Source organism: Peromyscus maniculatus, chromosome 9 (assembly GCF_049852395.1).
Source record: "Peromyscus maniculatus bairdii isolate BWxNUB_F1_BW_parent chromosome 9, HU_Pman_BW_mat_3.1, whole genome shotgun sequence".
Classification (NCBI taxonomy): Eukaryota; Metazoa; Chordata; class Mammalia; order Rodentia; family Cricetidae; genus Peromyscus; species Peromyscus maniculatus.
In genome coordinates this window covers 48,199,872-48,222,757 of record NC_134860.1, presented here as the reverse complement: position 1 = coordinate 48,222,757, position 22,886 = coordinate 48,199,872, and the positions used below count along the sequence as shown (strand labels likewise).

The 22,886-nt window shown below is 37.7% G+C and overlaps 2 protein-coding genes across 2 annotated transcripts; both read right to left on the bottom strand.

Annotated features, from left to right (window-relative positions):
• Window positions 1-3,861: 3,861 nt before the first annotated feature.
• LOC102916722 (olfactory receptor 11G2-like) lies at window positions 3,862-4,800 on the bottom strand. The gene has a single exon (XM_042284239.2). It carries the CDS (start codon window positions 4,795-4,797, stop codon window positions 3,862-3,864), a length of 936 nt encoding a protein of 311 aa, XP_042140173.2. The 5' UTR covers window positions 4,798-4,800.
• Window positions 4,801-16,521: 11,721 nt separating this feature from the next.
• LOC102911219 (olfactory receptor 11G2-like) lies at window positions 16,522-17,460 on the bottom strand. Its single transcript, XM_006990978.4, has one exon. It carries the CDS (start codon window positions 17,455-17,457, stop codon window positions 16,522-16,524), a length of 936 nt encoding a protein of 311 aa, XP_006991040.1. The 5' UTR covers window positions 17,458-17,460.
• Window positions 17,461-22,886: the final 5,426 nt, after the last annotated feature.

The window sequence follows — 22,886 nt, the reverse complement described above, 5'->3', positions numbered from 1 at the left end:
TGCCCAGCTGGAACACCTATGAACTAAGAATTACCGGCATGGCCAGATATACATAGAGGTGCATTAAGTGGCAGCACAAGTCTGTGCAACCAATAGTTGTCTTATTGTACTTAAATCCCACTCAACAGGAAGGAAATCATGCTGGGTATTAGAGACATAGACAGCTTCTTGAGGCTAGTGAGGTCATGAACTTCAGAAAAGAATCTATCACTGCCACTTTGTTAGACCAGCATAATCACTTACTTCATTTCAATCTTACCTACAGATAAGTATAACTACCACCCTTCATTAAAACAACCAACCAATCTACCAACCAACCAACCAACCAACCAACCAAACCAATAAACCAACAAACCAACAAACCAACAAGCCAACAAACCACTCTTTACATCAAATGGAGACCATCATAGAAAACCACGACTGGACACAATGCAGACATTAGCAGATCATGATGAGTCCAGCCCAAGTTGATACATCTATATAACTGCTCTTGCATCTGTGGCTCCAGGAATATCATAGAAAGTGGGGTAAAAAAATGTGTAAAAGCCAGAATACCAGGAAGTCTGTTGTGAGACAGTACCTTGAAATGGCTGCATAAAGAAGAGAAGAACAGTGTCAATGAACATGGTAGCATGGAAGGAAGAAAATTTAGTGGTGTCCTACCCATAGACAAAGGATGGGGGAAGTCAGCCTCTCCCAAGGATGAATTCTTCTATTGTTTGTCTAACACAGAATGGTCAGCCTTGAAAATATACACAGAGAAACAACAAAAATGGACTCCGCAGGTTATAAATATATGTCCATGCATACACATACATGCATACATAAGTATCCATATGACAGTAAAGAAAAAGAGCCCATCACATTGTAAGTGCAGGGAGCATGGGAGGGCCTCAAGGGAGACAGCTGGGAGAGGATGGGGGAAGGAAAAGGAGGAAAGTGATAGAATTCTGTTTCAATTAAAAAGATAATTAAAAAAGAAAAGAAACTCTCCATGGCACATTATACTTCAAACACCCAATATACAGAAGAAAAGAGGATATTAAAAGCTGCAAGAGGAAAACCACAGCCACACATAAAGGAAACCCATGAGAATAACAGTTCATTTGTTAATAGAAACATTAAAAGCCAAGAGAGCCTGGAGCAATGTACTTCAAATTTTAAATGACCAACTGTGTGCAATAGTTAAAAACAAAGAAAAGCTTTCCATGATACACACAGGCTAAAAACTTTCATGTCTACCAAATTGTCCCAACAGAAGACTAGAAGCAATAATTTCAAGTGAAGAGAGAAATAAGCATAACAGAGATATTATAGAAAGAAAACAAATGAAACTCTAAACACTGAAACACAAAATAGCACTTTGAGCACGAATAGCAAACACAAAAAAGAACTGTAATCAATACACACTTTCAGTAATAACTTTAAATATTTAAAAAAAGGCACAGGGAAACACCCCACCCTTAAGACACAAGAGTTGGATGACTCAAGCTGGAATTGACCTGAAAGCCTCCTCCTGAGTACTAGCTCTCATAGTATTTGAAAGTGCTGTGCAAGCTGCCAAGGGAGCAAAGCAATCAGTAGTCTTATCAAGTTGTAAAGCCTATGAAACTCAACAATGACCATGGCAAGATATCTCTGGATGTGTAACAGTATCCCTTATGTCTTTGGGGTAACTAGTAGTTAGCTAGTTGGATTTTAGTTCTACTAAATAGAAGAAAACTCATGCCTGGAACTATAAATCTAGACAACTACCCATGGATGGTGAGGCCATGTATCCTAGAGAGAAAATTTAATATTGCCATTTTCTTAAACTAGTATAATTCCCAAATGCATTCTAAATACCTATCCTTGTATACAGATAAACATTACTTTCACTCCTAATCAAAGAAACTTCTTTTTCTAGCAGATGGAGCCCATCAGAGAAATCTACAACTGGCCAAAATTCAGAGAATCCTTGACCACAGGGTACCCAACCCACAAAGATATTTCCACATCATAACCCTTGCATCTAAAGCTTATGGAACATTGAGGAAGTGGTGGCCTAAAGATTGTAAAAGCCAGAGGACTAACATCTGTTACAAGATAGTGCCTTTTATATATGACAGAAAGTTTCACCCATGAAATTTTAACAAGACACACACAATGAGAACACCAGTTAATCTCATTGTGATGGGGGAAATATCACTGAGCTTTACCCCTAGATGAAGAGCTATAGGAAATGAACGGCTACTAAGAGAGGGAGAATCATTCTCCCTCTATAATTATGGATTATAATCTGTACACCAAGTAATCTCCATGGACAAACTCCATGACACATTATCCAACCTTAACTGATCATACTTAACACATATGCACATGACAATACTAAATGGACTCACTATATATACATACACACATATATATACATATATGTATATATGTATATATAAGTGGTGTACATGTGTAATAATAATTAAAGCATAAGAGGTCATGGATTTGTAATGGACTGGGAGGCATGAGAAGAGTTACAAAGGGGAGGATGGAAATACTGTGAATATAGTCCTCATGTATAAAATTCCCAAAAGGAAAATAAAAAGGAAGCATGTAACTTATTTTGGATTTTATAGGGACCCACCATCACATCATCAAGAGTCCTTGGATATTTTAAAGAGGCACTGAACTTTTAAAATATTGAAAAATATAAAATAATATGAGAGTTTTAAGTTGAACTGTATCTTATGTTATTATATTAATATGATGGCTTAGGAATAAACAAAGGAAATGTTATTTAATAGTAATGTGTTTGTGGGTGAAGTTGACAAGGGATCATATGTATTGGTTAGTTTTTGTCAACTTGACATAAATTACAGTCACATAGGATTAGCCGCAATTGGATTGGTCTATGGGAATGTCTATGTGGCATTTTCTTGGTTAATGATTGATATGGGAGGGCTAATCCCATTGTGGGTGATGCTTCCCCTGGGGAGGTGGTCCTGGGTTTCAGAAGAAGGTGAGCTGAGCACATTATGGAAAGCAAGCCAGTAAGTATACTTCTTCCTGTTCTCTGATTCAGTTCCTGCCTCCAGTTTCCTCCCTTAAGATCTTGTCTTGGCTCTCCTGAATGATGGATTATAATCTGTACACCAAGTAATCTCTTTCCTTCCTAAATTGCTTTTAGTCATTGTGTTTACTATAGCAACAGGAAATATAAGTATTATTTCCTGATACTTACATGATCAGGCATCAACTACCATGTTCTTATATTTTGTTTTATGAAATGTGATCTTGCTCTGTAGCCAAGATCCCTTAAAATTCTGATCCTCTTGTCCCAACTCCCCAAGTTCTGGGATTATAAGCATGTTCCAATATGCTTGGATCTATATTTTTATTTTAATTGATGCAATAATTGTACATATTTATGAGAGTAACATTCAGTATATGAATACAATGCCTATTATCTCAAGGTAATTGCCATCAGTAACATTTAAAATGTTTATAATAATTTTTATATTGAGAACATTCAAAATTTTTGCCATCTTGTATGAAACAGAATTAACACGTCAGACAAATGTATCTTATGCCACTATTAAACACAGATGTTGAGTAACTATCCAACTGCAACCCCTGTAAACATTAATCATAATCTTTCTCCTCACACTTCTTAGTCTCTGATAATCATTATCCTATTCATTATTTGACTTTCTAGACATAAATGAGAACATGCAGTCCTAGACTTATTTTACTTAATACAATGTTCTTCCATTTTATCCACATTGCTATAAATTACACAATTTAATCATTCTTGTGGTTGAATAATATTCTACAGCATATACACACACACTTGAATGTAAGTGTTTTGTTTGATTAAAGTTATAATTTTTATGTTTTCAAAAACTTCTGCAAAGAATGTTTCATATCTTTGTTTCTCAGACTGTAGATTACAGGATTAACCAGTGGAGTAACTACAGAATAAAACAGAGTCACAAGCTTCTGCATTCCGGCTTCATGCTCAGATGTTGGGCTCAGATACATGATCATCACTGAGCCATAGAAGAGTGAAACTACGGTCAGATGAGACCCACAAGTGGAGAAAGCCTTCTTTTGTCCATCTCTTGAAGGAACTTTAAACACTGCTCGCAGGACCAATATATAAGATCCCATGATGCAGAGAAAAGGAATAAAGAGGAGCAGGGAACTTATTATGGTCCAGAAAAATTCCATCAGTGGGGCTCTGGAACAGGTGAGGGCCAACAAAGGGCCTGGGTCACATAGGAAATGGTCTATAATCCTGGATCCACAGAAGGACATCTGGGAGATGATGGTGATGGGAATGGGGAACCAGAGGAAACCAAGCACCCAGCAACTGATCACAAGGATGTTACAGAGGCGCCCAGTCATAAGAGCAGGATAATGTAGAGGTCTGCAGATGGCAAGGTAGCGGTCAAAGGCCATGACTGCCAGGAAAAAGCATTCTGTAGACCCCAAGGAGAAGAAGAAATAGAACTGCAGGAAGCACCCAGAGAAGGAGATGACCTTGGTGTCAGAGAGGAAGTTGGCCAACATGTTGGGAACTGTGGAGGTGACATACCAGATCTCCAGGAAGGAGAAGTTGGCTAGTAGGAGGTACATGGGGGTGTGCAGTTTCTGATCCCAGCGCACAGCACAGATGATGGAAGCATTGCCCATGAGTGTGAGGAGGTAGACAATGAAGAAGAGCACAAAGAGGAGGATCTGCCCTTCCTTGGAGCAGGGGAATCCCAGGAGTATGAAGCCAGTGATGGTGCTGGAGTTGCTGGGTCTGCTGAGGGTTTTCATCTGCCTGTGAGCTGTTGAAGGCACCAGAAATTGTTGAATATCCTAGAAATAGCTGGGGGAGTTTTAAGTTTTGCCCAAATAGGAAACTGATTAATTTGCTCATCATCAACTCAGTATCAAGGAGGGGAAGTCATTGTCTTCAGTGATGGAGTTCATGTTCCAGTCAATAGCTCTACACTCATCCCCATACTGGTAGCTCTGGTTAAACCCAGTGGACCACACATCAAAAAGATATAGTGGCAGGAGGACTTGTTGATAAGAAGGAGGTTGTTGAAAAGAAAGGGGAATAAAATAGATGGGGCATTGAGTGTGAACAGAACGCATTATATACATGTTTGGAATTCCCAAATAATAAACTAATAGATACGTTAAATATTTAAACATATTTTTATTTATTTACTTTTTTAAAGATTTATTTATTTATTATGTATACAATGTTCTGTCTGCATGTGTCCTTGCAGGCCAGAAGAGGGCACCAGATCTCATTACAGTTGGATGTGAGCCACCATGTGGTTGCTGGGAATTGAACTCAGGACCTCTGGAAGAGCAGCCAGTGCTCTTAACCTCTGAGCCATCTCTCCAGCCCCTAAACATATTTTTAAAACATTGCATATTATACAAAATTTCAGTGTGTCTCTGATCTTCAGACTTCCAGATTTATGGTTCAATAAATAAATGATGATACTTTTCAGAACTGACTGAAGTTTTTGACTTCTTTAGCCAAAATCAGCCCCATAATTAGACTGAATCCAAGATCTGTTCCTTTTGTAAAACACTGGATATTTCCTCATAAAATAATTACTTGGTGTTTCATAAAAATAAAATACAGGATTTAGAGGACCTATCATTGCTATTGCAGGGAGACATGTACTATTATAAGAGGCCTTAAGACATATTGAAAAGTTTAGAATTGGTTACAGAATTTCCACAGTGAGCTTTTGGGAGACAAAGAACTAAACGAACAAGAATTAACACAAGTTGATTTCATTGATTAGAAAAAAAACCCCACACCAAAGGCTTCCTTCAATATACAGGAAAGCAATCCCATATAGTTCATCTAACTGTTTCTTATGCTACAAAATTTCAGGAGAAAAACTCTTATATTTGTATTTCTTACCTTAAACTTGTGTCAATGTCTTCATGTCATAGACACATAAACTTCTGAAAAGCTGGGTGATATTCATCAATTACATCAACAGTTCAATACCCCAAGGAGCTAAAGTCAAAACCCCTCTTGCAACATTTCTACTGACTCTCATTTCTTAAATACTCTTATATTTATATTTTCAAAAATTGTCTAAAATATTTTGAATTTTCTTTGACATGCTTCTAAATATTAAAAATGATGCTAATTTTGTTTTCAAATTTACATTTATGTTTTTACTTAATGAGTGTGTACACATATGTGCATGCATGTGTTCATGTGTGAGTACATACGTGCCACAGTGCACATGTGGAGATCAAAGGACAACTTACACGAGTTGGCTCTCTCCTTTCACCATTTAGGTCAGCAGGGATTAGACTCAGGTCACCAGGCTTGGCAGCAAGCACCTTTACCCATGGAACCATCTTGCCAGCCCTATATAACCTTATATTTAATAAATCTACAAATGAGGATTTAATGTTCTTTCACAAATCATATTTTGTCATAATTATGTGTTTTCTCCTACCTAACCCATTTCAATATTTTAAAAGGTTCAAGTTTTTTTTACTACCTACTCTTATTAATCAAAATAACTTGAATAAAAGTCTAGTTTTAAATTGACAAAGACGGGGCTGGAGAGATGGCTCAGAGGTTAAGAGCACTGCTTGTTCTTCCAGAGGTCCTGAGTTCAATTCCCAGCAACCACATGGTGGCTCACAACCATCTGTAATGACATCTGGCGCCCTCTTCTGGCCTGCAGGCATACATGCAGACAAACACTGTATACATAATAAATAAATAAATCTTTAAAAAAAAAAAAATAAATTGACAAAGACTTAGCCAGGCAGCGGTGGCGCATGCCTTTAATTCCAGCACTCGGGAGGCAGAGCCAGGTGGATCTCTATGAGTTTGAGGCCAGCCTGGTCTACAGATCGAGATCCAGGACAGGCACCAAAACTACACAGAGAAACCTTGTCTCGGAAAACAAACAAACCAACAAGCAAAAATTGACAAAGACTTTAAAATCTTCCAAAAAGGAATCCATTTGGGGGTACCTCTTTCTTATATCAAAATTCTTAGATATAAAACCAAATAAACTTCCTATTAAGAAAGAAGGAAGAATATTAACTGAGCCCAATCAATGAGATTACTGTCATAAATGTTAGTTTGTGGGGTAGGAGAGATGGCTCAGCATCACCTCTAGCTTCAGGAAGAGCCAGCACTTCCAGCCTTTGTAGATACCTGCACTCCTATGCACATCTCCCAACATGCACATAATTAAAAACAACAAAGATGAATTAAAATTGTCTGAGATACATGCAGCAGATGCAGTAAAAAACGCAGCAGTCAAGGCTCCGAGAAACCCTATGACACACTCAGACTTCCGCCATCTCAGAGGAACTTTGACTCTTAGAAATACTCAAAGGTTTGCTTGACTCTTTTCTATACAAATTGTACAAAGCAGTCTTCATTGACAGTGTTCATAACTCAGGAGCCCATATTTCTTGATTAAGCAAATATTTAATACTTTTGTTATTAAAAACTTTAATAATAATATTTGCTAGTATGGGCAAATGAGCAATAATACAAAATGACTCCTATTATAGTCCAATTTCCCTTTCCAGTTAGGAAATAGTAAGATTTAAGTATGTTACAAAAGCCTATGGATTCATGGTTTATATGTCTGTTTTTGTTTCATTCCTTGTTTCATGGGTTAAGACAATTTTGTTAACAAGTATTTTAAAGTTGTACTGTATTATTATCTGAATTTTTTTGAAATATCCCCTAATACCTCATACAATACCAACATAATAGGATACTTAAAATTATCAATAGCAAATAAGAATTGTAATAACTTAGATATTATTGTAAATATCCCTTAGAACTGGCTACTCTTCATGAGTTTATAAATATGGGATTAAATTTTTCAGAAGGCAAACTAGAACTAGAGGATAACAAATTATTTCAAACTCTAAACATCCAAGTATTTCACATAGTGCAGGTAACTGTAGACAAGGGGAGAAATATACAATCTAAGCAAAGAATCTGATTGGTCAGCCAAAATGTCTGTTTCCCCCCTGCTGCTATCTTTACTTCTTCAGGCCATACTATGTTTTGACTATTCTAACTTTAGATATAATAGTCCCATTATGTCACAGGTAAATGCTATGTCAAGTTCACAGTGTGGAATAAAAGAGAAGTCACAACCAGATGGAAAAGACTGGTGAATTTGATATAATTGAAGGACTAATTCCTTAGGGATTTATTTTTCTTTCCTAAAGACTGTTTTTCTGTCTTCTCAGCCTCGTTTTTACCAGACACTAGGATTGAGATTTCCTAATGCTATGGGACAAAAAATATTCGCTTTTACATGCACATAGCATCTGATAAAATGTGTTTTGTAAATGATTTAATTTATAACTTTCTTTATGATACAATCAATAAAACATCATGTAAGTGTTTTCATATTGTAACATGTCATTTTGGGAAACTTGCATTTGTGTTTGTAGGCTATGGGTGTCCATGTAGAGTAGACTATTGCTTATCTTCATTGAGGTGGGAGCCATGTGTTTATGTTGACAATATGCAGTATGAGCAGATTCCTCTCAGGGTAATTTCCCATGGAAAAACCTTAAGAAATTGTCCTGGGAAATAGAAAATTTGTGAAAGCTTTTAATGTTAATAAAATTAGATGTGAGTTGAGGAAAGAATGTTTTCATTAGACTGTTGTTACTTAATTTTTGTTAGTGTTTAAATATAGAAAGTATCTCCTCTGCTAACATATTGTTGTAAACTGACCAGTGCCATCTGGTCTTGGCCACTTTGTGTTATGACCTAGGGAACAGGACACGAAAGTAGGATTTTAGGGCTGTGTGGACTTCTGGATGATAATTTAAAATCCTCAGTGTTTTTCATGGTTACTTTCTTTCACCTTAAAGCTAAGTCACAGAAATAAAGTTGAACATCAAGTTTTGCATTTTCACTAGTTAACTTCCCAGCCAGTCCAGGCAGTAAAATATGTCAGCATATTCCATGGTCCTACTGGCCTGAGAAGGATGTGTGAAAAGGCACAACTTCCAAAGCTAGACCATTTGAGTTTGAGGCCAGCCTCTGTGCTGTATGTGCTAGACAAGTTATATACACTGGTTTCCCCTTCAGGAAGATGGAGAGTGACAGTCCTGCCCATGTAGGTAAATACTATACGTCAAGTGCCTGATAAGTTAGTACTCTCTATTATACTTACATGAGGTTAAACTCCCAGGAGTGTTCATCTGTGTACTCTAAAAGCTGTGATATTTTGGAAGATGAGAAGCCAGAGTGGATTATGACACTTAAGTAGCACAATTTGGGAAAATTCTACCAAGCACGTTTACTTCTCTTAATTTCTTCTAATATCAAGTGGACATAATAATGCCTTCCAGAGAGGGTTATTATGAAGTGTGCTGAGAGAGAACGTGAATCGACAAGGTGGAGGCACTGTGCCTGTATCTGACACATCATAGACACTCTGATAAAGTGAAGAGTGAACTTTTTTCAGGGGCATAGATTCATCAACTCTATTTTACCGTTTTCCTTAACTAACCACCATGTTACCTTTTTTCTTGAATCAGAAGAGTGACTATCAAGAGAAGCATCCTAAACAGCTCCTTCCAGGATTTTCTGAGGGCAGAGGTAGCTGACTTTGTAACAGCCAACTTGAAGAGAAAGTGCAAAAATATGTTTTCATGAAGATCAGTGGAGTGTTTTCTGTGGGATCGTGGGATTTGAAGCAGGGCATGTTCTTTGTTCTTTGAAGATTCTTTTCTTCTAGAGAACAGTGTCAGGACACAGCTCTCTAGTACTTATTCCCTTGCTCACTCTGTCTTCAGGGCATTGTGTCTTAATTTCTGATTCTTATTTTCTCCCAGGAGTAGAGGAAGTCATTCATTTTGCTGAGTCTTAATTTCTTAGAGGTCTTTTGAGAGGCAATTGTTAAGTTCACCAGATTGGTATGTAGAATGAAAAAAACTTTTTAGAAATAAAAAACAAACAAGAAAAAATTATTTCTTTTTTATTTGTGACTACAATCACATAATCTCTCTATTCCTTTCCTTCCTCCAAACCCTCCCATACACCCTTTCTTGATATACTTTTTTTCCCCAAATTTGTGGCCTCTATTTTTGCTGTTCTTTGCCAATATGTCCTAAGAATGGTCTCTAGCCCTGTTTCTGATATTGTTCTCCTTCGGAACCTCTTTAGCCAGGGCTCCGTAGTCCATATGGCTATCAACACTACTGTCTTCCAAACTTCTACTAGGTTGGATCATAAAGTCACGCTTGCTTCATTTAATCAGTTTTCTAGTCCAAAGTAGGAAAGTCTTCCACATTCATCAAAAAAACAGCACGGCCAATCCTGCCACAGCAGTAGCCCATGCCCTGGCACCAATTTCTATCTTAGTTACTTTTCTATTGCTATGATATGACACCATGATCAAGAAAACTGACATAAGTAAAAGTTTATTTGGGGCTTACAGTTTCAGAGGGTTAGAATCCATAACAATCATGGTAGGGAGCATGGTAGCAGGCAGGCAGGCAGGCAGGCAGGCAGACAGACAGGCAGGCAGGCAGGCAGAGTGCTGGAGAAGTAACTGAGAGCTCACATTTTGTGACATAGTCCTGAGGTAGAGAGAGCTAATTGGGAATAGCATAGGCTTTTGAAACCTCTAATCTGGCCCTTGTAAAATAGCTCCTTAGACAAGGCCATCCCTCCTAACCATACTCAAACAGTTCCATCAACTTGGGACCAAGTATTATGACATATGAGTCTATTGAAGCCAATATCAGTCAAACTACAATAGTGGGACATTTATATCCCCCCTTCCAAGGCTCAGGGAACACTAGGCAGAGAACTGGAGAATGGGAATGCAATTCTTCAGACATATGGATTTTGTATCTGTGAATTCCCAGCAGCAGTAGCTACCTACACAAAACCTGACTAGGACTGGGACCATTGACATCCCATCATGTGTAGGGAAGGACACACACATGCACGCACGCACGCACGCACGCACGCACGCGCACACACACACATATATAGGTATATGTCATGGAGGTGGAAGTGGAACTGTTTCAGGGGACTAAAGGGGCCAGCAGGAGAATGAAGGGAAACAAGAAGAGGGGATATGGTTTGCATATACACAAAGTAAATGCTGTACATATATCAAATGTCATAATAAGCATATAATTATTATCAATGATATATACTAGTTTTTTTTAATAGGATGCTGAAAAAATGCCGGCGTGAGAACCTGAGTTCAGTCTGGTGAGCATGGTGTAGCATGCCTATAATCCCAGTGCTGAAGGGGTGAAGGCAAGTGGATCTTGGGGACCTCACTGGCCAGTAAACCTAATCAACAGTTCCTAAGCTATAGAGAAGACATTGACTTAAAAAAAATCAAGGTTGTGTCAAGAAGATTGCCCAGTAGATAAAAGTAATTAGCATGCAAACCTGATGACCTGGGTCCCATCCCTGGAACCCACAGTGGAAGAACAGAGTCAGCTCCCATAAGTTGTCTCTGACTCCCAGATGATAATATGACATAAATGCCTGCACTCACATATTTGACTTTTTGTTTTCTTGATGATAGTCATTCTGAATTGGGGTAAGATGAAATTTCAATGCAGTTTGATTTGCATTTCCCAAGGGCTAAAGGAATTGAACATTTTTTCATGTATTTATGGGATGTTTGTATTCTTATTTTGAAAAATGCCTATTATTTATTTATTATTGAAAAGAGATTCTTCGCTCATACAATACATCCTGACCACAGCTTCCCCTCCCTCCACCCTTCCCAAGTATCCCCCTACCTCCCCTTTCCCCCAGATCCATTTCACCTCTTTCCTCTTCAGAAAAGGTCTCCTAGAGATGACAGTCAAACAAGACAAAACAAGATACAGAAAGATGTTGGTTGAATTTATATTTAATATCTGTTTAATTTGTTTTGAGCTTTGTATATATTCTGATTAAGAAGCTTTTGTTAGATGAATGTCTATACAGGATTTTTTTCCAGTTCTCTAGAATGCCTTTTTCATTCTACTGACTGCTTTTGTTCCTGTGCAAACCTTTTAAAATTCAATGTTATCCAACTTGTCAATTCTTGATATTTCTCTTGAACTATCAGAGTTCTGGTTAGAAAGCCATTGCTCATAACTACACATTGGCATATTTTCCATATTTTCTCCTCTAGTGGTCTCAAAACTTCAGATCTCCAATCCACCTTGAGTTTTTAGCAGACCACTAGAGATGGGAATATAGCTCCATTCTTCTATGTGTACATGAACAACTCACCCAGCATCATTTGTCTTTTTGAAGCATAATTTTTGGGCTCTCTTGTTGAGAATCAGATCACCAGAGCTGGTAAGATTTACTGTTGTGTCTTCTAGTCTATTCCAGTGGTCCCTTTAGTTTTTGAACGTTCCATACAGTTTTTGTTATTGTGGCTTTGCAGTATAATTTTAAGTCAGGTAATGTGGTATCTCCAGTATTGCTCTTCTATTTATACTTGCTTAGGTTATTCATGTTTTTGTTATTTTGTTATTTGTTATTTCCATGTGAGTTTTGGAATTAGTTTTGCTATTAGTTTGAAAATGTTTCCATGGCCATACTGCAGCTAGGGTCTGTGCTGATGTCTGTGGTTCCTGTTGCCATGAGGGCCATGCAGATTCCCAGGGTCTGGGCCTGTTACCTGGGCTGTGTTGTTGTCTGAAGGCTGTGCTGCTGCTGGGGCCATGCTAATCTAGATGGCCTGTGCCACCACCTGGGGCCATGGTAACATCCAGAACCGGGCTGCTGCTGAGGACCAGGTTTGGGTCTGTGGTCCTACCAAAGCGGGAGGTGAAGTCCAAGGCAGGTGTTGCCACTGGGGGGCCATGTGGAAGCCCAGGGTCTGAGCTGCAACTTGTGGCCTTGCTGGTGTCTGGGGGCCATGCTGCCACTAAAGTAATCCTAATCTGAATGGCCTGTTGTTCCACCTGGAGCCAGCATGTCATCTGGGTCCAAGCTGCTGCTAAGGGCCATGTCTGGGTCTGTGGTCCTGCCTTGGTTGGGGTCTGTGTTAATGCCTGTGGTCCATGTCACCTCAGGGACCCATAGGAATCATGCATGATGAAATCAGAGGGCTATGCTGAGTGGTCCTGCCCTACACTGGCCCTGGGATAGCTGGCCCTGTCCCTTGCTGGACACTGCAGCAAGAGAGCTGTCCCAATGGTTGTAAGCTTTTTTTTTTTTTTTTTTTTTTATCAGCTGCCAGCTCACAAATAATGACATGGAGACTTCTTATTGATTATGAAAGCTTGGCCAATAGCTTAGGCTTGTCCCACCAGCTCTTATAACTTAAATTAACCTGCTTTTATTAATCAACATTCTACTATATGGCTCAGTTATTTCTACTATGTACCATGTATCTGACCTCTTTAGTGTCTCCCTGGCATCTCCTGCATGCCTAGATTCTGCTTCCCCCCCAGTTCCTCTCTTTCCCTGGAAGTCCTGCCTATTCTCTCCTGCCTAGTTATTGACCATTCAGCTCTTTATTAAACCAATCAGAAGGCAGCTTAGGCAGGGACACATCTTTAGAGTGTAAACAAATATTTGCAACAATCAACCCTCATGGGAGAGCTGGCTCCACCTCTCACCACAGACAGGGGAGAACTGTCCCTGAGGGCATGGGCATAGGGGAGCTGGATCCCCCCTTACGTGAGGAGGGTGGCCCCAGTGACCTGGACTGACCAGCTCGCTGCCACCCAGGCCCACAGCCGGGCCTTGGGTTTGCACACCCTAGCATCTACCCCATCTAGGACCCGCTGAAGGTTGTGAAGGGACTGGTCCTGTGGAACGATACTGGCAGGATCTCCATGACTCAGGGTGGTGGCAGGATACCCAAGAGGAGTTTCGGTGAGGATCCAGTGATGATGGTGTACCAGAAACCAGAGGCCTTGAACCCGACCAGTGACTCATCGTAATGAACATTTGCAAGTAAAGCTGACTGGACAAAAGGGTATGCTGTGGCCCACCATGACTCCCAGTACCACTAGAAAGAATGAGGAGGTGTTGGAAAGGTGAGAAAGATGGAGGAGTGAAAAGATTTTTTTTTTGTTATTGTTTTGTTTTTTCATTTTTGTTTTGTTTTTGTTTACTTGTTTAAAAAATTTTGTTTTTGAGAGGGCACTGCAGGGTTGGGGAGGATCTGGAGGGATGGAGATGTGGGCAGAATTGGGGGGTACAATGTGAAATTCCAAAAGATTCAACAAAAAATTATGTTAAATAAAAAAAGAAAAATGTCATTGTAATTTTGGTGGAGATTGTGTTGACCCTGTAGACCACTTTTTATCCTACAATTTTAATAATATTAATTTGGTCTATCCATATAGATGGAACATTTTTCTTCATATAATATCCTCTTCAATATTTTCTTCACTATTTTATAATTTTTATTAGAGAGGTCTTTCACCTCTTTGGTTAGATTCATTCCATGGTACTTTTGAGGGAGGATATTGTGAATGGAATTATTATTATTATTATTATTATTATTAATTATTATTATTAGTTTCTTTCTCATCAAATTTGTTGGTATGCAGAAAAGATAGTAATTTCTGTGTATTCATTTTTTCATCTTGATACTGTATTTTAAATGTTTCTTACATGTAAAAGCTTTCTAGTGGAACTTCAGTTTTTGAAGTATAGGTTTATGAGTCTTGGGAGTGTGTGTGTCTATGATCAGTAAGGAAATTCATTTGTGATTTTCTTTATTTTGTGTGCTCTTATCCATCTTGCTTTGTTATCAGGCCTCAGAGAATGAGCTTAGAAAATTTCTATTATGATACTGGGTGTGCCAACCTTTATTGTATTGTCCTTACTATTTGCACATAGCAGCATTTTGCCTTTTCTGATTAATGCTAACTTGATATCTGCTTTGTCAGATAACTCACTAGATAGGGAGGTTGGGAGCTCTCCTGAGTTCTTGGAATCTTATCCAGAAAACCCTTTCCAATTTCTTTACTGTGAAATGTTTCCCTATGTTTTCCTCTGCTTCAGAGGGTTGGGTCATACATACATTGAGGTCTTTGATTTTGAGTTGGTTTTTATACAGGGTGAAAAATAGAATCCAATTTTATTGTCCTACATGGAAATCCAGTTTTCCCAGCACCATTTGTTGAAGAGACTGTCTTTTCTGACTTATTTGAAAAAAAAAAATGTGACTGTAGGCTCAAGGTCAAACCTGGATTCTGTTTTGTGCCATTCATCTCCAAGCCTATCTCTGTACCAGCACCATGCTAATCTTGTTACTATGGCTCTGTGGTAAGTTTATTGTTTTTATTTTTAACTTTTTCTTTTAACTAAAATAGAATATCATTTTAGATATATAAATGTTTTCTGTTGCATTTAATACATTGAGCAGTTTTCTATTGCACCAGTGCCTTTTTTTCTTACTGTTCTGGTCATTTATATATTTCAAAGATATTAATCTTTTGTTTATTATTTAATGTTATTGTGATAGTTTTTTTAAGGACAGAAATACAAGTTTAACTAAAGGTGCAACGGTAATTGCTGTTGTAGAAAAGGTGGTGGAAGACTTGAGGTTTTGTCTGAAGGTTATGTTCTACAGTTACTGGAAAAGGCAAATACTAGAAAAGGTAATAAACTGTCCTTACTGAAAATGGAGGGGAATTTCTTATCTCTCTTCTCTCAGAACATTTACTTTGGAGAACTTGTAATCCCCCTTTTGTGGGGAGATGTTTTTGAGATACAGCCATCAATGAACATAGTGCCATCACCCTCAGCTTCCTTCTGTGTATGCAGGATCTTAATTTGTCACAGAGGGTTTGATGTTTCCTTTGTATGAAGTCAGTTAGCAAATACAGATGTCTCCCTAACTGCAGCTGACTAATGAAGTCAGTTAGCAAATACAGATGTCTTCCTAACTGCAGCTAACTATAGGTTGATCTCTACTCACAGACTGTGCTCTAGAATCCCTTAGAGGACTAATTATTGCTTGTCTTGATAATATGTATGCAATGTATTGATTTCTTCTTGCTTTTTGAAAGTACAGAATTTTTTCTACGTTTATAATCATTTAGTGAGTTGTTTGTGATACATATTATAGTTTAATGCTTATTTGGGAACAAAATTATTTTATTTCCTTTTTGCCTTTGTGGAGAGATTTTCTGTGTCATATGATGTGTACATACATTCATTTTCCCAACAAATCATTAGGCTTTCAAAAATTGATAGTTCTGTTATTAATAATCATGGAGATGGAGGACATCCTACTGACCCCTTATAGTCTACATATTCTAGGAAATATAAAAAAAGAACAATTTCCCAAGTGAAATCAGTTAGTTTCTTTTCTTTTCACTTTTCATCCTGTTTGCTTTGTTTTTGAGATAAGTTTATATTACAGACCTCAGACTGGCCTCAAACTGGCAGTCTGCATGCCTCAGTCTCTGGAGTGCTGGAATTACAAATCTGTACCACCATGACTGGTAAGTTTTCTTTTTAGTCAATAAAGCAAGATAAGGTTCTCTTTTAAAACAAGAATGCAAGTTTTATATTTTCAGTAATTTCTTCATTGCATGTTTCATATCTTTGTTCCTTAGGCTGTAGATTACAGGATTAATGAGTGGAGTAAGCACAGAATAAAACAGAGTCACAACCTTCTGCATTCCAGCTGTATGCTCAGAGGTTGGGCTCACATACATGACCATCACTGATCCATAGAAAAGAGAAACCACAGTCAAATGGGACCCACAGGTGGAGAAGGCCTTTCTTCGTCCAGCTGCTGAAGGGACCTTCAACACAGCTCTCATAACCAGAGCGTAAGACCCCATGATAAAGAAAAATGGAATAAATAAAAGTAGAGAACTTAAGGTGGAACTAGTCAACTCTATTAAAGGATCTCTCACACAGCTGAGGGCCAGCAGAGGGCCTGGGTCACATAGGAAATGGTCTATAATCCTGGATCCACAGAAGGACATCTGGGAGATGATGATGATGGGGACGGGGAACCAGAGGAAACCAAGCACCCAGCAACTGATCACAAGGATGTTACAGAGGCGCCCAGTCATAAGAGCAGGATAGTGTAGAGGTCTGCAGATGGCAAGGTAGCGGTCAAAGGCCATGACTGCCAGGAAGAAGCATTCTGTAGACCCCAAGGAGAAGAAGAAATAGAACTGCAGGAAGCACCCAGAGAAGGAGATGACCTTGGTGTCAGAGAGGAAGTTGGCCAACATGTTGGGAACTGTGGAGGTGACATACCAGATCTCCAGGAAGGAGAAGTTGGCCAGTAGGAGGTACATGGGGGTGTGCAGTTTCTGATCCCAGAACACAGCACAGATGATGGAAGCATTGCCCATGAGAGTGAGGAGGTAGACAATGAAGAAGAGCACAAAGAGGAGGATCTGCCCTTCCTTGGAGCAGGGGAATCCCAGGAGTATGAAACCAGTGATGGTGCTGGAGTTGCTGGGTCTGCTGAGGGTTTTCATCTGTCTGTGAGCTGTTGAAGGCACCAGATACTGTCAAATAACAGTTTAAAGAGAAATTAGAACTAAGAAAGGTTTTAAAGTGATCTTTGGGGAATGTAAACATTTATATATTAATTATCACTATTTTGTTTAATCTTGAAACCACATGGTGGGTATAGTTTTGTTCTGTAGAATACCAATGTCAGAGAACATCAATACAAAGATATAAAAGTTTGCTTTTTGTGTAATGAGTGAAATTAAGTATAATATGTAAGTATATTGTTTAATAAATCATAAAGAAAACACAACTATAAGTATGCAGACTATCATACTCACCTTTATTTATGACAATTGTTTCCTCTTTCCTTGTAATTTAATGTTAATTAAAAGCCATTATGTACTTCTTAACAATTGTTCTTGGTTTTTCCTGTTTCTGTACTTCCCACAAATGAAATCACCCCGTTGGCCCATTTGGATGTTATCTTTTGTTCAGTAGTAACTTTATGATATTTTTATGGATCTATATCTTATGGGAATAAAATACCACTTTTCACCATTCTATTGTGGATAAATATATTGGTTCAGTTCCAGGACCAATGACTCTTTTATCATACATCTATAGAGTATTCATCACTGAACTGATATTCTACCACTCCCACTGACATATATGAATTCTGTCAATGTCCTTCTCTAGTGTGAAGGGCTTTCCCTAAGCCTGAGCAATGATAGATGTATTTTAACACTTTTTCTTTTTCTTTCTTTGTCACATTGGGTGGCTCTCTTTTTGGCAATACTATTTTTTTTTTCAGAGTAGATGGCCACATTAAACATGTTCTGCTTTCAACAGAGAATATTCACTAAATAATCATGGAAACTGTTCACAAGCTATTTTAGAGGACCACTTTAGTCAGATTAAATCTTACAGCCTCTCAGGGAAGTTCAGTATCTACAGAGATCAGCCTGTGACTAGTATTATGGTTTAAACTAGTTTTTTTAAAAAATTCTTTAAATTGTTTTTCTTTTATTGAAAAATAGATTCTTTTCTCATATAATATATCCTGATTATAGTTTCCTCTTCCTCCCAATTCCTCCCACCTTCCCTCCCCTCCAGACCCTCTCTCTTCAGTCTTTCATTAGAAAAGAACAGGCTTCTAATAGGCAACAACCAAACAGCACAAAATAAAATGTAATAAGATGAAACAAAAACTGTCATATATCATGAAGTAGGACACAGCAACCTAACTGGAGGAAAAGTGTCCCAAGAGCAGGCAGAAGAGTCAGAGACCTACTCATTCTCAAACTCAGGAGTCTCATAATAATACTAAGCTTATAGCTATAATATATACACAGAGGGTCCCCATGTAGGTCCTGTGCTTGCTTCTTCATCATCTGTGAGCTCATATGCACCTGTTTATTAAAGTAGATGCCTCTCAACTCAACATCTTGCTTTTCCTATGTGCTTCTCTGCAAAGAAGATTACTTAAGGGCATATATCCAAGCGATAGATTCCTTTGTCATGGGTTTATCAGTTTATTTGAGAAGTTACTTGTTTCTAAGTCATTGGGAATCATCTACATTTTGCCTGTAAAAAACCTCCAACAAGAACTCAGAAAATGAATCAATGAGAGAGAGAGAGAGAGAGAGAGAGAGAGAAGAAGAGAGAGAGAGAGAGAGAGAGAGAGAGAGAGAGAGAGAGAGAGAGAGAGAGAGAGAGAGGAGAGAGAGAGAGAGAGAACACAATTCACAGTGACTGACATTGTGTGGATGTGGAACAGAAACTTTTTGAGGAATATTTTTTTCTGGTATGTTGATTCATGCTATATGATAATGCAATCAATCAATTTTGGGGGTAAGATATTGATATTAATTGTGCAAAATAGCAGTATTTTACTTCTGTTAAGCATGCTTCCAACCATCAAGAGTAAATGTAACTGAAGTATAGAGTCAACATTAATTATATTTTCTGAAGTAGATATTTGACTCTGTGTTATGAATACAAGTCACCAAAGTTCTAGCTCCCAATCCAGTCATGTGAAAAGTGGATTCTTTAATTGTTGGTATAATATTAGATTAAGTAACTTTGGGAGGAAACTTGAAAAGGTATCTTCTTCCTTTTCTTTTTCTCCTTCTCCTCCTCCTTCTTCTTCTCCTTCTTCTTCCTCTCCTCCTCCTCTTTCTTCTCTTTTTCATCTTCCTCTTCCTTCTTTCTCTCCCAATCAGTGCTTGGGAGTACCTCAAGGCAGAATGACTATGGATGGTTATACTTCCACAAAATGGCTTTATGTTTTTATCAATTAAATGACTTCAACTCTCTTTGCCTAGTAATACTGTACTGATACTGAACTTGGTTGTTATAATCCTTTGTAAATAGAACATGCATAATGAATATGAAAATACCTCTTTCTTTTTTATCATTTGTCATATAATATCATCCAATCTTAAGTTTTCTTTGAATGTTGACATAATGTTGACAAGGAGTCTGACAATAATCTATATGAAATTTTCAAAACAGTAAGGCTTTTCAGATGAAAGGCAGAGTATCAGGAAGTCAATGTAATTTTTGAAAATGGGATTAGTAAACTTATCAATACTTTGGAACTTATAAAATTTGCATGAAAGCTTCTTTCTCTGATCTTTATCCACTTCTAGATTTTATCTGACTTCAGTGACAGTGGGACTCCTGTGGCTAATAAAATTACTTAATATTTTATTGGTTTTTATCCTAATTTATGTCTTTAATCATTTTAATGCTTTTGTTGTGGGGAAAACAGATTCTGCTCCTTGTGTTATAACGTTACATTTGCTAAATGTCTTTTCCATTCAGATCTTAAGGACACATAACTAGGGACTGAGATAATGTTTCAGTTGTCAAAATGTATCACCTTTGAAGGTAAATTTAAAATAGGCATTAAACTTCTAATATATTTTGTATTACATCATTCTTATCCAGGAAGAAAAATACTAAAATTGTGGCTATTTTTTAAGCTATTAAATTTAAGTAGCACACTCTGCTCCTTTAATGGGACTGTTAATGAACAGAAAACTGATTTAAGAGGAAACTTGCTACAACATATGAAGAGAACTTCCTGATTTTGAATTTCATAAGGTTAAAACAAAATTTTTCTTAAGGTTACAGGTTTAACATCAATTCAGAAAGAAGTCATTCAATACTCTGAAAGTCAAATGATTGGATATTTAGTTAAGGAACTTGCAGCATATTTTTCCAGCATATTCTAAAAGTTGTAGTTTTGTGGATTGCTTTGCTAACTATTTAAAAATATTTTCAGTATTTCTTTTAATAATTTAATGGTCAAGAACCCCGTTTCCATGCTTATTTTAACGTTGCACATCTTTCTCCATATTGACTCTCACAGGACATCTGTCAATGTCCTGCTGTTTCTCTTGTGAAAACACACTCATGTACTTCTTTCTTTCCCACTGTCATCTCCTAAACTCATTCTCACCCTTCACTCAACTTTCTTCAGTAGCATCCTTACTTCTGTGTTTGTCTTTCTATATTTCATTTTTTCTAAATAACATCACAATATTTAAAAACCAAAAGCTCAAATATGTTAGAACTTTGAGTAAAAGCATTCCGTTTCAGAACAAGACTGTTAGTTCTCACAGAGATTTCTTAGAAATGGGATGTGAAAGTGATTCTGTATTAGTTAACACTGATTTTACTCAGAGTATCATATTCAGCCAGCCTGCATTGTTACCTTGTATTGCTTAGCTTTCCTATGAAGAAGATGTTTACTCACCACAGATCTGAGCTGGAGTAATCAAATATATGTTGAACTAATTAAAAAACAAAGAGTAGGGTTGGGGAAGATTAGCTTGGTGGAGGGTACTTGCCTAGCTTATGCAAGGCACTGGTCTGCAGCCTTAGCAACACACACACACACACACACACACACACACACACACACACACTGAGAGAAAGAGAGATATGCACACACATACTCACACAGACAGACAGACAAACAGATGCACACAGACAGACAGACAGACACACACACACACAGAAAGAGAGAGAGAGGAAGAGAGAGAGAAAGAGAAAGAGAGACAGACAAACACAGACACACAGAGAGAAATACACACAAATGCTCCCCCAGTCTTTTCACAAGTCTAGCAGATTCCTGTCCACCAACTGTAGATGCTGTGAGCACAGATATGACATCATGTTTAAGAACCCAGGGTATTTGGGACATTAGGTATCTCTTTGGGGGATTTGTTTCTTTGTTAATTAGTCAACCACAGCAAAAAAGTAAAGTCTGAATGAGTGAGTCAGACTGTCACACAGTGTAAAGGAAAGACATTGCCTGGATATTTTAATTTGTTTCAAAGTCTTAGTGCCAAAGTCTATCATCTCCACAGCCAGTCCAGAGTCATGTCACAGAATAATGTTGTCCTCATGTTCATTTGTACAGATACCACAAGGGGATACCATATCTGTAATACTGGGTATCTATTTGTAAAAATGATGTTTAAAAAGGATGATTATTCATATTGAGACAAATAGCACACAGTTGTGTTTAGCAGAAAAAACCCTTGAAGCTAAGGATTTTCTTTACTAGCCAAAAGAAAACAATACTGTCAGTGTCTTTAGCTACAACATAGGCATAATTATGCCAATCTATGGAAGCATCTTGATCAGATTCCTGACCAGTAGAAGCTTAAGGAACATTGGTTGTATGTCTGCAATTCAGAAAGCCATGGATAGAGGCTATTAGATTCTACAATTGTATTACTATTTTATTTTTCTAAGCCTATATTATCTTATTACCTGTATCAGAAAAGGGGAATCCAAGTTGAAGCGTCTTAGACGTTTGCCTTTTTATTCCTATTTCTTAGAGTATGGGAATGATTTTTTCTTTTTCTTCTTCTTTTTTTGGTAATAACCAGAGAAGAGGGAGATATGGCAATGGTGAGGAGGACGCTGAAGCTTCTTCTCTGGGGGTGTAGAGTTATAAGCAGAACCTATCTGTTGATCATTTCTCTAGGTCCTTGAGGATCCATTTACTGATTCTTGAAGAGAAGTGTCAGGGGACAGCTCTATGCTTGTTACTTACTTTCCTTAGGGTCGTGCCTTAATTTCTGCTTCTTCTTTGTGTGTGTGTGTGTGTGTGTGTGTGTGTGTGTGTGTACAAGGTGATATATTTTGTGTATTTCAAGCATCTTACAGAAGTTTAATTAAAAACAAATTAATAATCTAATGATTGGTTGATTAGTCATCTAACAACACTATTTCTAACTCCTGTAAGTGTGCTTATTATACAGTCAATAAAAAAAATCCTTCCACCTTGAAAGGAAAAATTGCATTCATTTAACACTCACAGATGGGCTTCAGATTTGTTGGTGCTTATCTGACACTAAGGTAACCTGTTCTATTCTCTTTACAAAGAATGCAATATTTTTTACTAATTATTTGAGAATTTAATATTTTTATT

Bases quoted from the DNA above. Each gene is read 5' to 3' on its own strand.
- LOC102916722 (XM_042284239.2), bottom strand. From the start codon at position 4,797: ATGAAAACCCTCAGCAGACCCAGCAACTCCAGCACCATCACTGGCTTC.
- LOC102911219 (XM_006990978.4), bottom strand. From the start codon at position 17,457: ATGAAAACCCTCAGCAGACCCAGCAACTCCAGCACCATCACTGGTTTC.